At 38.7% G+C, this 12,059-nt stretch overlaps 1 protein-coding gene across 1 annotated transcript; it reads right to left on the bottom strand.

The window, feature by feature from the left end:
• Positions 1–523: 523 nt before the first annotated feature.
• On the bottom strand, positions 524–5,764 carry LOC113500227. Its single transcript, XM_026880936.1, has 2 exons — positions 5,298–5,764; positions 524–1,473 (listed from the first exon to the last, which is right to left on the bottom strand). Exons 1-2 carry the CDS (start codon positions 5,659–5,661, stop codon positions 524–526), a joined length of 1,314 nt encoding a protein of 437 aa, XP_026736737.1. The 5' UTR covers positions 5,662–5,764.
• Positions 5,765–12,059: the final 6,295 nt, after the last annotated feature.

The following is a 12,059-nucleotide window of genomic DNA, read 5'->3' as shown; positions in this document are numbered from 1 at the left end:
GCCAGTTGTTAGGGGTGCTCTTCAATAATGGTGGACTGTATTTTGGATTAATTTGTATAATTTGGTAACAATAAAAAAGAACTGACACACAAACGGAAATGTAATAAAGAAGGGCGGAACGCGCTCGCTCGCTTGCGAGTTGAACAAGGTCTGGTCGGCGGTCGCAATGGCGTCGGCGCGCAGCGTTCCGTCCTCCGCGCCCCGCTCCCCCCGTGTTTCTTATGGGTGCGTTCGCGCGTGAACATCCGGCTCGAAGGACCAATGTTAGGGGTGCTCTTCAATAATGGTGGACTGTATTTTGGATTAATTTGTATAATTTGGTAACAATAAAAAAGAACTGACACACAAACGGAAATGTAATAAAGAAGGGCGGAACGCGCTCGCTCGCTTGCGAGTTGAACAAGGTCTGGTCGGCGGTCGCAATGGCGTCGGCGCGCAGCGTTCCGTCCTCCGCGCCCCGCTCCCCCCGTGTTTCTTATGGGTGCGTTCGCGCGTGAACATGCTCCCCGGGTTGAAGGAGTCTTCAAGAGAGTGGCAGCGGGCAGATGTTGTTGAAGGCTCGCCGAAGTGTCCCCTTCTTAGTTTTTAACTCTGCAACTCTTGCAACACCGTCGGACCCCGGGTACGTTTGTACGACGCGACCCAGTAGCCAGCAGAGAGGTGGGAGCGCCTTATCCTTTACCAGGACGAGGCTGCCCACCTTGATGTCTCCCGTTGTCGTCGACCACTTAGTTTTTTGCTGCAGCAGATAAATATACTCAGTGTTAAACCTTTTCCAAAAGTGCTGCTTTATGTATTCCACCCTTTGGAATCGCTCGAGTCGACTGATGTTTCCGCTGTCAGTCATCTGTGGATGCGGAACGGACGTGAGTGATCTTCCAATTAAAAGGTGGGAAGGTGTTAGGGCACAAAAATCAAGTGGATCAGGAGAGCAGGGAGTAAGTGGTCGGGAATTGAGAATTGCCTCTATTTGGGTGAGACAAGTAGCCATTTCTTCATATGTGAAGTGAGTGAGAGTGAGTAATCTCTTTAAATGGTGTTTCGTGGATCGCACGGCGGCTTCAGCTACGCCGTTGAAATGAGGAGAGTAGGCCGGCACAAAGTTGAATTCAATTCCTTCTTGCGCGACGTCATAGGAAAGGTTTGAATTCTGCAAGAAAGCACGAAGTTGGTTATCAGAACCGACAAAGGTTGTTCCGTTATCAGACAAAATGCTGCGAGGCTTGCCACGGCGCGCAATGAATCGTTTTAAGGCGGCCACGTATGCCTCCTTGGTAAGGTCCGTGACAAGCTCCAGGTGAACAGCCTTAATGGCTAGGCAGACAAAGATACATATGTAAGACTTTACAAGTTTGCATCCCCTTCCCTTCCGGTCAGCTATCAGTATTGGCCCGGCATAGTCAACACTTGAATTTAAGAATGGAAATTCAAGATTACTTCGTGAACTTGGAAGTTGACCCATTATTGGCTGTACATTTTGAGCCTTATATCTAAAACACACAACGCATTTTTGAACGGTAAACCTAGACAAATTTCTTCCCCCCAAAGGCCAATAGTTTTGCCTAATGTTTGCCAAGAGCAACTGAGGCCCGGCGTGTAACAGCCTTTTGTGAACAGCTTGAAATAAGATTTTAGTTATATGATGCTTACTGCACAGGAGTATAGGATGTTTCACGTTGTAATCGTAAGGGGAATTATTTAACCTGCCTCCAACTCGAATGATGCCATCAGAGTCTAAAAAAGGTGACAATGATATGAGACGGTTTTTGTGGAGCGGGGATTTTCCTAATTTTAAAGTAGAATATTCATCTGGAAATATTTCAAGTTGTGCGTTAAGCAGAATACATTTCAAAGAAGATTGAATTTCCTGATTCGACAGCCACCCTACTAACTTGCTATTTTTATTTTTAAATTATAAATGTACCTTTTAATGTAGGCCACAACTCTTTGCAAACGGTTGAAGTCTGAATATTTGTGAATTAATTTTTGAATTAAGGTTTGATGTTGAATGTCACTATTGTTGGACTGAGTTACATAGCAAGTTAGTTCAGGCAAGTCTTGTTTTGCAATGTCGTTGGGAGGCTTTGGCCACAGGCTTTCATCTTGTAATAAAAATGAAGGGCCTGCCCACCATAGACTGGAGTCGCTGATATGGTCAGCCTTCACCCCTCGAGAAACTAGATCCGCGGGATTGTCTCGTGTTGGCACATAGTTCCATAAGGATCCGAGGGTGGTTTCCTGTATTTCATTGACACGATGCCTGACAAAAGGCTTGAGTTGTGTCGATGGTGCGGACAACCAGCTCAAAACAATTGTTGAATCACACCAAAAAACACATCTGCTAACAGATATAGTGAGTGATTCTTTGACCTTTGTACACAATCTTGCACCCACCAATGCTCCACATAGTTCTAACCTGGGCATTGTTGTTGGCTTGACAGGGGCTACCCGATTTTTAGAAGCTAGTAGGCGTACCGTTACTGCATTACTACTATCAATACTGCGTATATAGACGCATGCACCATATGCCTTTTCACTGCTATCTGTAAATATGTGTATCTCATTAATTTTACAGTTCTCACATATGACCCATCTAGGAATATTCAAAGAATTTAAATGCTTTAATGCTTCTACAAATTTTGACCACTGATCTGCTATGTCCTGAGGAACCTTATCATCCCAGTCACATTTATTGACCCACAATTTTTGCATTATAATTTTTGCTTCAACAACACATGGACCTATTAACCCCAATGGGTCAAAAATTTGGCTAATAACAGATAATATGTTTCTTTTTGTTGTTTTGTGAGTGTCAATATTAATAGAAAATGATAAAATATCTAGTTTGCAATTCCATAATAAACCTAAAGTCTTTGATGTGCAATTATTGGACAAATCTAAATCAAGGCAAGTATCATCGTTTACATCTACTATCTTTTTTAGAATAAGAGCACTATTTGACTGAAATTTCCTTAGATTAAAATTAGCTGAATTTAATATGGATTTTATGTTCTGGCAAAGCTCTATAGCGCCCTCTAATGTATCTGTTCCGCATAAAAGATCGTCTACATAAAAATCCCGTTGAATACTACTCTTGACCTGCTGATTGTCTGTGTCCTCTGCGAGACTCACAAGGCACTTGGTTGCAAGATATGGCGCTGACGCCGTTCCATATGTGACTGTGTTTAATGTGTACGATTTGATAGGCTCTGAGGGGTCTTTCCTAAATAGAATTCGTTGTAATGATCGTTGACTGGGATTTAATTCTACCGCTCTATACATTTTTTCGATATCCCCTGAGATTACATATTTATGTTGCCTAAATCTCATTAAGATTGAGAGAAGATCGTTCTGTACAGTGGGACCTACAAATTGGATGTCATTTAGTGATAAACCTGAGCTTGACTTTGCTGATGCATCAAAAACTGTTCGCAACTTAGTAGTTTTACTGGATTCCCGTAAAACCCCATGATGTGGCATGAAATAACTTACATTTTTGTTATTGGCTGGTAAATTTGTATCTTCAGTCATGTGACCTAATGTTTCATATTCATTCATAAAATCAGTATACATACTTTTATAAATTGGATCACGTTGAAAGCGTTTTTCTAAAGATAAAAATCTACGTTTAGCAGCAGCGTATGAGTCGCCTAGAACGCTAGGATCTTCTTTAAGTGGCATGGTAACAATAAACTGACCATTTGAACCCCGGATAGTATTTAATTTAAAACTCTCTTCACAAGCACGTTCCTCTACAGAAAGACAATGCTTGGGTGAAATTGTATCAAGTTCCCAAAACTTATTCAAATCAGGACTAGTAGTACTAGAAAAATTACAAACATGTGTTTGTTTATGCTGGCTAGCAGGTACAGTACCTGAGATTAACCACCCTAGTTTACTCTCACACAACTTTGGTAAATTTTTTCCTAAACTGATGTGATTAGCCTGAATGACATCCCAAAATAGCTCAGCTCCTAAAAGAATATCAATGTCTGATGGGGTATTAAACGATGGATCCGCTAAAAATAACCCTGAAGGAATTGGAATGTTTTCAGTATTTATATAGGACGCTGGTAATCTCCTAGTTATCTCAGGTAGAATGAAACAAGTTATATTAAACTGATAATGTTCATATGTAGATTCAATAGTGAGGTTGCAAGAATGTGTACTGTTACTGGTCAAACTATTAATACCTGTTACCCTGGAGGAAGTACCAACTCGAGACAATCCAAGGCTCCTGCTCAACTTCTCAGTGATGAAGTTGGCTGTACTCCCACTGTCTAGAAGAATTCTAGCATTGCACCTTTTTCCTTTATTGCTCACCACTCTCACCATAGCTGTGGAAAGTAAAACATGTATCTGAGAAGAAGGCTGTATATCTGCTGAGAATGACACATTGTTAGAGGAGACACTAGGCATGGGATCCTGAACTTGAGTCTCAGGTTGATCTAAATGTAACAAGGTATTATGACGGTTTTTACAGTATTTACAACGTGTGAATCTACAACGCTTTTCTATATGGCCACCCCGTAAACAATTCAAACATACTTTAAACTCTTTTGCTTTCTGTACTCGATCTTCAATTGTTAACTTCTTAAATTCTACACATGAATAAAGATAATGAGTTTGAGAACACAGCGGGCAGATAATTTTGTTTTTGTCTTTTTCAATACCTTTGGTTTCTTGCTTCTGTGAGGTTATTATAAAACTTTTAGATTTAACACTGTTAGGTGGTTGTATGTTATCAAATTTATTATTTTCTTCTAGAGTTTCAAGTAAATCAGCCTTATTATTCATAAATGTGGAAAATTGAAGCAATGTTGGTGAATTGCCTAAAGTGCTGCGGTGTTCTTCCCAGTCCCTGCTGGTAGTAGCATCTAATTTTGATGACATAAGATAGATAATTAGGGTGTCCCTAGTCGGCTCATTCAATAAAGTCAATGCTCGAATGTTCTTATTTGTGACATCAACCAGGCGGCGTAAGGCAGCACTGGTCTCACTGACAATAGGCTCTGCATTAAATAGTGCCTTGACATGATTATTTATTAATAACCGACTGTTGTCATACCGCTCACATAATAATTTCCATGCTATACTATAATTTTCCTGTTTGAAGTCTATATTTTTTATTATTTCACCGGCTTGTCCCTTTAATGAAGCGCGCAGGTAATGAAATTTACTAATATTGTCAATGTTGTTGTTGTTGTGTATTAATGAGAGAAAAGTGTCCCTATATTCTAACCAACACTGATAGCTGCCATCAAAACGGGGAAGGTCAATTTTAGGCAAACGTATAAAATTTCTCGTCCCACCTGTCACCTCGGAGCCTGATACGGAACCTGCAGAAGTCTGCTCCTGCCGTCGTTGCCCCTGCTCAGTGGTGATGACTTTCCGCGCCGTGGCAATCAAGTTATGGTACATTTCTTCAAATTTGAAGCGATCAGCATGAGCGTCGTCTGGATTATCGGATAACAGCTCAATCTCGGTCTGCAATGTATCGAATTCACCATATAGTTTTTCAAATTTGCTAAGTCGACTTTCAAGGTCAAGCACTTGCAAGTCAGACAACTCATCATTACTTTCGAGAACACTGAGATATTTACTGAAATTAGTGAGCTTCGCCTTCATCGAACCACGCCTTCTTATGAGTATATCAGCCATCGTGCAATAGAAAAACGAACAATAAAGTACTTAATAATATCGGAATGTAAATCGGCAATGAAAAATAGGCACCAACGCTCACACACCTAGATTATGCGGTTTAACAGCTAATTTCATGCGTGCTAGCTAGCCGTTATCTGTCCCACATGCGATATTCGTTGAAAAATAAGCACTGAATACAACCAATTTCGTGAAAAACTGTGTACTCAAAATGGCGACCGCCCCACGCTTAGCAAAGCGAAGTAATGCATATAGCACGTGCAAAATGAATAGCTTGTGCCAACACAAATAGAGGGAAAATGGATGAATTAAATTTAAAGGAAAAGTGCAATTAATGCAAGGTGTGAATGAAGGAAAAAATGGAACGAACTCACAACACGTCCGTGTTTTTACAGACTATCTCGAGCAGCGATGCAGCGGCCCCAGAGCGGCGGCACGTTGTGTCCTCTCTTCAGATCTTCACGGGTTGTGTTGTGCCAGGAATGATGCCACGCCGCGATGTATCAGCGCACGTGTCTTCACTGGAGGCTCGTTCAATTTTCAAGATTTCACTCGTCACCGACAATGATAATGCCACGGCGCAATAGATCGGCGCACGTGTTTGCAGTGATGAGTGGAGAGTTGTTCAATCTTCGCTCGACGAAATGATGCCACGACACAATAGACGCGCACGTGGTTATGGCTCCGCCGCTTATTACTTGAAGTTATTGCAACGCTTCTTCTTTACCGGTGGAAGGACCAATGTTAGGGGTGCTCTTCAATAATGGTGGACTGTATTTTGGATTAATTTGTATAATTTGGTAACAATAAAAAAGAACTGACACACAAACGGAAATGTAATAAAGAAGGGCGGAACGCGCTCGCTCGCTTGCGAGTTGAACAAGGTCTGGTCGGCGGTCGCAATGGCGTCGGCGCGCAGCGTTCCGTCCTCCGCGCCCCGCTCCCCCCGTGTTTCTTATGGGTGCGTTCGCGCGTGAACATCCGGCTCGAAGGACCAATGTTAGGGGTGCTCTTCAATAATGGTGGACTGTATTTTGGATTAATTTGTATAATTTGGTAACAATAAAAAAGAACTGACACACAAACGGAAATGTAATAAAGAAGGGCGGAACGCGCTCGCTCGCTTGCGAGTTGAACAAGGTCTGGTCGGCGGTCGCAATGGCGTCGGCGCGCAGCGTTCCGTCCTCCGCGCCCCGCTCCCCCCGTGTTTCTTATGGGTGCGTTCGCGCGTGAACACCAGTAAAATTGGCTAGTCAATAGCTTAGTTAGAGAATTACTACGATGGTTCACCGCAGTTGTATACGGCATTGCAAAAATGAACCTTATTGACATGCGGTTAGTGAGGTTAATTTGAAATATAAATCCTTTAACGTTATTGCTGCTAACTTTGTTTGTATCGTGTGCTGTGAGTGTTTTATAATATTGATCTAATATTTTAGTGGATCATTTCAGTTTCATTTTTACAGAGAAGCGGCCGTGTTTCAGAAGACATGTTAAATTGTGGGTCCCGGCTTTCATTTAAATATCTTTGAAAACCGTAGCCAGTCCCACTAAGAGGTATGGTTTTGCCCAGGTAACTAGGTTGAGGAGGTTAGATAGGCAGTTGCTTATTCTAAAACATTGGAACTTAGCATCCGGTTAGTCTGAAAGCCGCCCCAAAATAGTTTTGAAAAGTTTTTCTGATGATAGACAAGTGGTCAGAAAATTTTCGAATTTAATCGAAAATCGTCGGTCGTTAAGTTCGTTGACGATCTTGATGATGATGACGACATCGTAACCGAGCCCTCATCGCGAGTCAGACTTGCGTTTCATCGGGTTTCTAATGTTCCAAATACATTTTACATTTCATACGTTTTCTACCTTTTTTCACGATAAACAAACATTTTTATTCATTTATAAAGGCGTAAAACATAATGTTTTATTTCGTAACGACAACTGTAGGCATCCACAATTACACTGAGCGTATTATATAAAGTTAATTACGGCGCGGACGTGAATGTGATTCATTGGTTTATGTGACGGATGTATTGTTGCCAGTTCAATGATTTACCCAGATTACTGGGACATTCTTGGTAAATAATACCTAGAAATATTGTAGCTGTAAGTGTTATTAATGCTGTAGGAAGTATATGAAATATTTGTGATTATAAATTTCGAATGCATTTACTTTTCCCAATTTGATCAAGTTTCATTTATTCGTGTTTCTTAAATGATTCCTGGAACAAGGACGTTGCGGGGCGTATTTGCGAAAATACAATGAATACAGACACCTAGACTCAGAACACGCATTTGTTAATTACACTGGGTGTGTCTGACTTCTACGTGGTGGCCTTTACCACTCGTTTATCCTAAATTTGATTCATGCTTTAGCAGATAGGTGTTACATCGGGAGGCAAGCTAAATCATGTTACAGGTGACAATAAAAAGTGCTACGTTTTTAGAGTCTGAAACTTCTCGACACTTCTCCCGAGGCGATTGTTCATTAGGATTCTCCAGGCATACCAAAAAAAAGGAGAAGAGGCCCTACTTGTATAGGTATAGTATTGTTTCTGGATTTGAAAATAAACCATGCATGTAACTAACAATGGGAAAATACGTTGTACAAGGCACTTTTTGTGATCCGTATGGAAGGCCTATTAATACTAAGTAGGTGTCTAACAACTGAAATTATGACCGCGACAAAACAGGTTCCCATAATTGTAATAAAACATTCCATGACCTACATTCGAGATCGGTTTAAATTTGTTTTTAGAAAGAATCTTAACATACAAAAATTTTACGTATCATTTATAAAACCTTAACAAAAATCCCAGGGCATTCAATCCGAGCCATGTGACACAACATTTTTAATTTCTGCGGTGTTTTTCCATTTCATTCTGGCAACACAGCTCCCCATGGGTGTTGTGTTGCCATCCCGAGCCACCTTTGTTGCCCTTGTAATTAGACCGCCGAATAATGGTGATGACTATAGATATTTTACGCGCGTCATACTTAATGGATCATTTGTTTTTTTTAGGTTAGGTGTCGCGAAGTATCATGATATAGGATCAATTTGTGATTCTATTTTAGAATATTCGGTATGGCACTTAATTTTTGCATTGTTTTTAAAATTATGAAATTTTTGTATCTTTGTAGAGACAGAGAAGTAACGAGAAAACCATAGACCAAGCAAAACCAATGGAAAATGTAGACATAGAGAAAGAGAGAGCACATCAACCAGACCCAGACAGATTGATAATGCATCCAACAATGGCTTTTAAATGCATGTGTATAACAAAATAATTATCATTTGCCTAAAAAGTTAGAAGAAAATATCTTGGGAAACACAGTATACCTGAGAATTATTCAAGCTATATCAGAGGCCTATTAACCATCCAAAGTAAAAATAATTAGTAAACATGTCAGCTGAAGCTGAAGAGCATGTCAACTGTATAATTCTCGTTATACAAATTAATCACAATTCAGTAAAATAGGCTACCCCGAATGATCGTCTAAAACTAAAAATATTAGGCTTCTTAATACTTAAAAAAAACTACGATAAAATATAACCAACAAAACTGAAAACCTCTTTTCAAAAATCAGTTAAAACTCGATATGAATCACCAGAAAATTCTATCAAGCCAGCAAGAATTTCAACATTCAACCATTATTATACAAAAATACGGCAAATTGCTCCATAATTATATAAAATTGATGTCTAAAAGTTCGTGTCTGGCAGGCATTATTTCATGTAACGTTGTTAGTGTTACCAAATATTTTCTATTAACGTTTCGTTATGAAGACAAGCTGTACAGATTCACAGGCGCAGGCACGATATTTTAATGAGGTTTAGGTTTGTTGTAAAGGTTGTTTAGTCGTATAATTTTGAACTAAAGTATTTTGAGTTGCAATAACTATATCTGTTTGACCGTCTGTTCGTGTGTCTACCACTAGTGTGTATCATGGACTAAGTGAAATGTTGAAAATAAAATAAAAATCAATGTTAAGTAACTCTTACAACGGTCATAATTATGATGGGTAGCCAAATTTGTTTTGCCTCTGTTATTTTTGCCTTACCCTGAAGTGTCGCGAGTCTGACTTACCTACATGTTACATTTATATTTATTCTGAGTCTGTAATGCTAACTTTAACAGCCCATTTCTTCTTTAGCTTGTCAGTTTGTACTCCAACATCAGCTGAGTGTGAAGTAGCATCAGATTCGTATTGTAGACCGGGCGAAATTTTCTTAGGTTAGAAATTGATATTCACTAACAAACAGGTAACCGTGAGAAATCCAGATAATCTGTCCATAAATAGAATTAAAAATGAGCTCAGCACCTAAATAAAACAGAAACACTGTCAGTTCCACAGTTTCTTAATATTTTGACAATACCGTTTGGTCGCCAACACGGTGACGTTGTCAGGATTTGAATAAGTTACTTTTCTCCAAGCTTTAATGCTGAAGATTGCTGTTCCGGACCAGCTAGAACTAGGAAGGTCGTTGATAATATTTTCGCCTATATTGTTCGTTTGGTTATAATTCGGGTGAAAAAAAAACAGTAATATTATTTCAAATTGTATTTACTCTTCTTCGTTATATAGTAAACAGTTTTACTCTTTTCACACACCTCTCTTGGTCCTGCTAAACACACACCATTACATATTCACATCTTCATCACTTTATAAATTATTTCGAATTATGTAACTATTATTTACATTTATACAATTGATATACAATTTAAAAACCTTTTTTATCTAGCAGGTATAGTAGACAGACACAAACAGTTTTAGCATCTACATGTATGATAATAAAGTAGATATTGCTTTATAATGAGAACATTCTGAGAGATAAAATCTGTACAAAATAAGGACGGTTTAAAATAATTGAATATTATAAAAAGTCAATTTTCTAACGAAATATTTCAACAAAATCGGATTACAATTTATAGAAACGGAATGTGATATTTTTACATTTATAAAGTGCTTTAGAATATAAATAATTGAGAGGGTTTCGTATTTAAATAAGCTTAACGTGAACAATTTATTTAAGGCGAAAATTAAATATCAACCATCAAATGACAAACGCAATATCCTGATTATAGAATTACAAAATTTGACAGCCATTTCAAAAAAATCATTCAATTCCTTTTTACAAAACAATTTTTAAATGCTAAACTCCCATAGACTCGGTCCATTTGTATCTATCTACTACTCAAAGCGATGTATAATGAATAATCGTAGCTATTTTTAATTCCGTTACTATAAATTACTTGACAATCATTGGCCTGTGTCGTTATAGAGCTAAACTCAGGCTTGGCAAGGTGTTGCCTGAAACTTGTCAAGTTACAGGCACACCTTGCCTAGACCTCCCACTACACAAGGCTATGATGTTTTGATTACAAAACATGGGCATACTTTATGGACTGTGCTTGAGTTAGTATTTCAGACATAGCTAGTAAAGTTCCTGCTTCTCGCTTTGTCGTATTTGTTTACTTTTACGAGCTCTCAGCTCAAAAACTCTGTTTGAAAACTCAGGCACAAGCAACTAAGTGCCTGTGTTCATGTGTTGCACGCTCATAACGTCACAGGGTTTGTCAAGCCTCACTTGCAGTATATAGGTATAAGAAAAAACATGAAATATACCTTTTATATTTGTATAATACATTATTATATGTTATATACAGACTACTTAAGTTATTGAGAAGGAACATAGGTAACAAACATTAATATTTATAGAACGTTTTACTAGTTTTGAACTATTGAACATATATTTGTTGAAAAATAACAATTCAATTTAAGTAATGAAATTAATCGTTGATACAGTTTTCTTGAGAAACCTTGTGTAAAACGAAAAAATATTTATGATATTATGATTACCTAGAATGTAAACGAAATATATGATTTTCTATTATTAGCGTAAGGCACAGGCTATACCGCTAGCGAGCGACCGAGCCGACTTCGCAAGCATCGCCATTCGGTATCTGCATGGTTTGCGGATTTAACCTAACAATTTAAATTATTGCCGTACTACATATTACAAAGTAATTTTTATCATTGATAATTAATTTTTATTTTGCCCTCTTTTCCCCTAAAAACCTGTGACTGAGCATTTTTTCATTTCTCTATATTCTATGGATAAATAGCTCGCAAAATTAACACACTTGCTTGCTTGCCCGCTTGCGGTGGGACCTTTGCCTTACATGCCTAAAAACCTTTTCTCTCGCCTCAACCACACATAACTGTAGTAATGATCGCACAGTGATACAATCCTATTATCTTTCTTTGTCACTTCCAAAAACCATTCGTCATTATGACATAGGTAGGTTATAATTTAAGAAGGGTTTCGTTCTCGGTGTTACCAGGAAAAGTATTTCCCATTTTTGGGGGAAAAGGCGGAAGTTTTTCAGAAAAAATGGTTT

This window comes from Trichoplusia ni, chromosome 13 (genome assembly GCF_003590095.1).
Source record: "Trichoplusia ni isolate ovarian cell line Hi5 chromosome 13, tn1, whole genome shotgun sequence".
Lineage (NCBI taxonomy): Eukaryota > Metazoa > Arthropoda > Insecta > Lepidoptera > Noctuidae > Trichoplusia > Trichoplusia ni.
The sequence above is the reverse complement of the archived record's forward strand: the minus strand, read 5'-3'. Positions and strand labels throughout refer to the sequence as shown.

What these genes read in the sequence shown, in the direction of transcription:
- LOC113500227 (XM_026880936.1), bottom strand. Translation starts at nt 5,661, where the DNA reads ATGGCTGATATACTCATAAGAAGGCGTGGTTCGATGAAGGCGAAGCTC. An exon ending in GACAGGTGGGACGAGAAATT is followed by an intron (nt 1,474 to 5,297) that starts TTATACGTTTGC and finishes AGGCTCAAAATG; the next exon opens with TACAGCCAATAATGGGTCAA.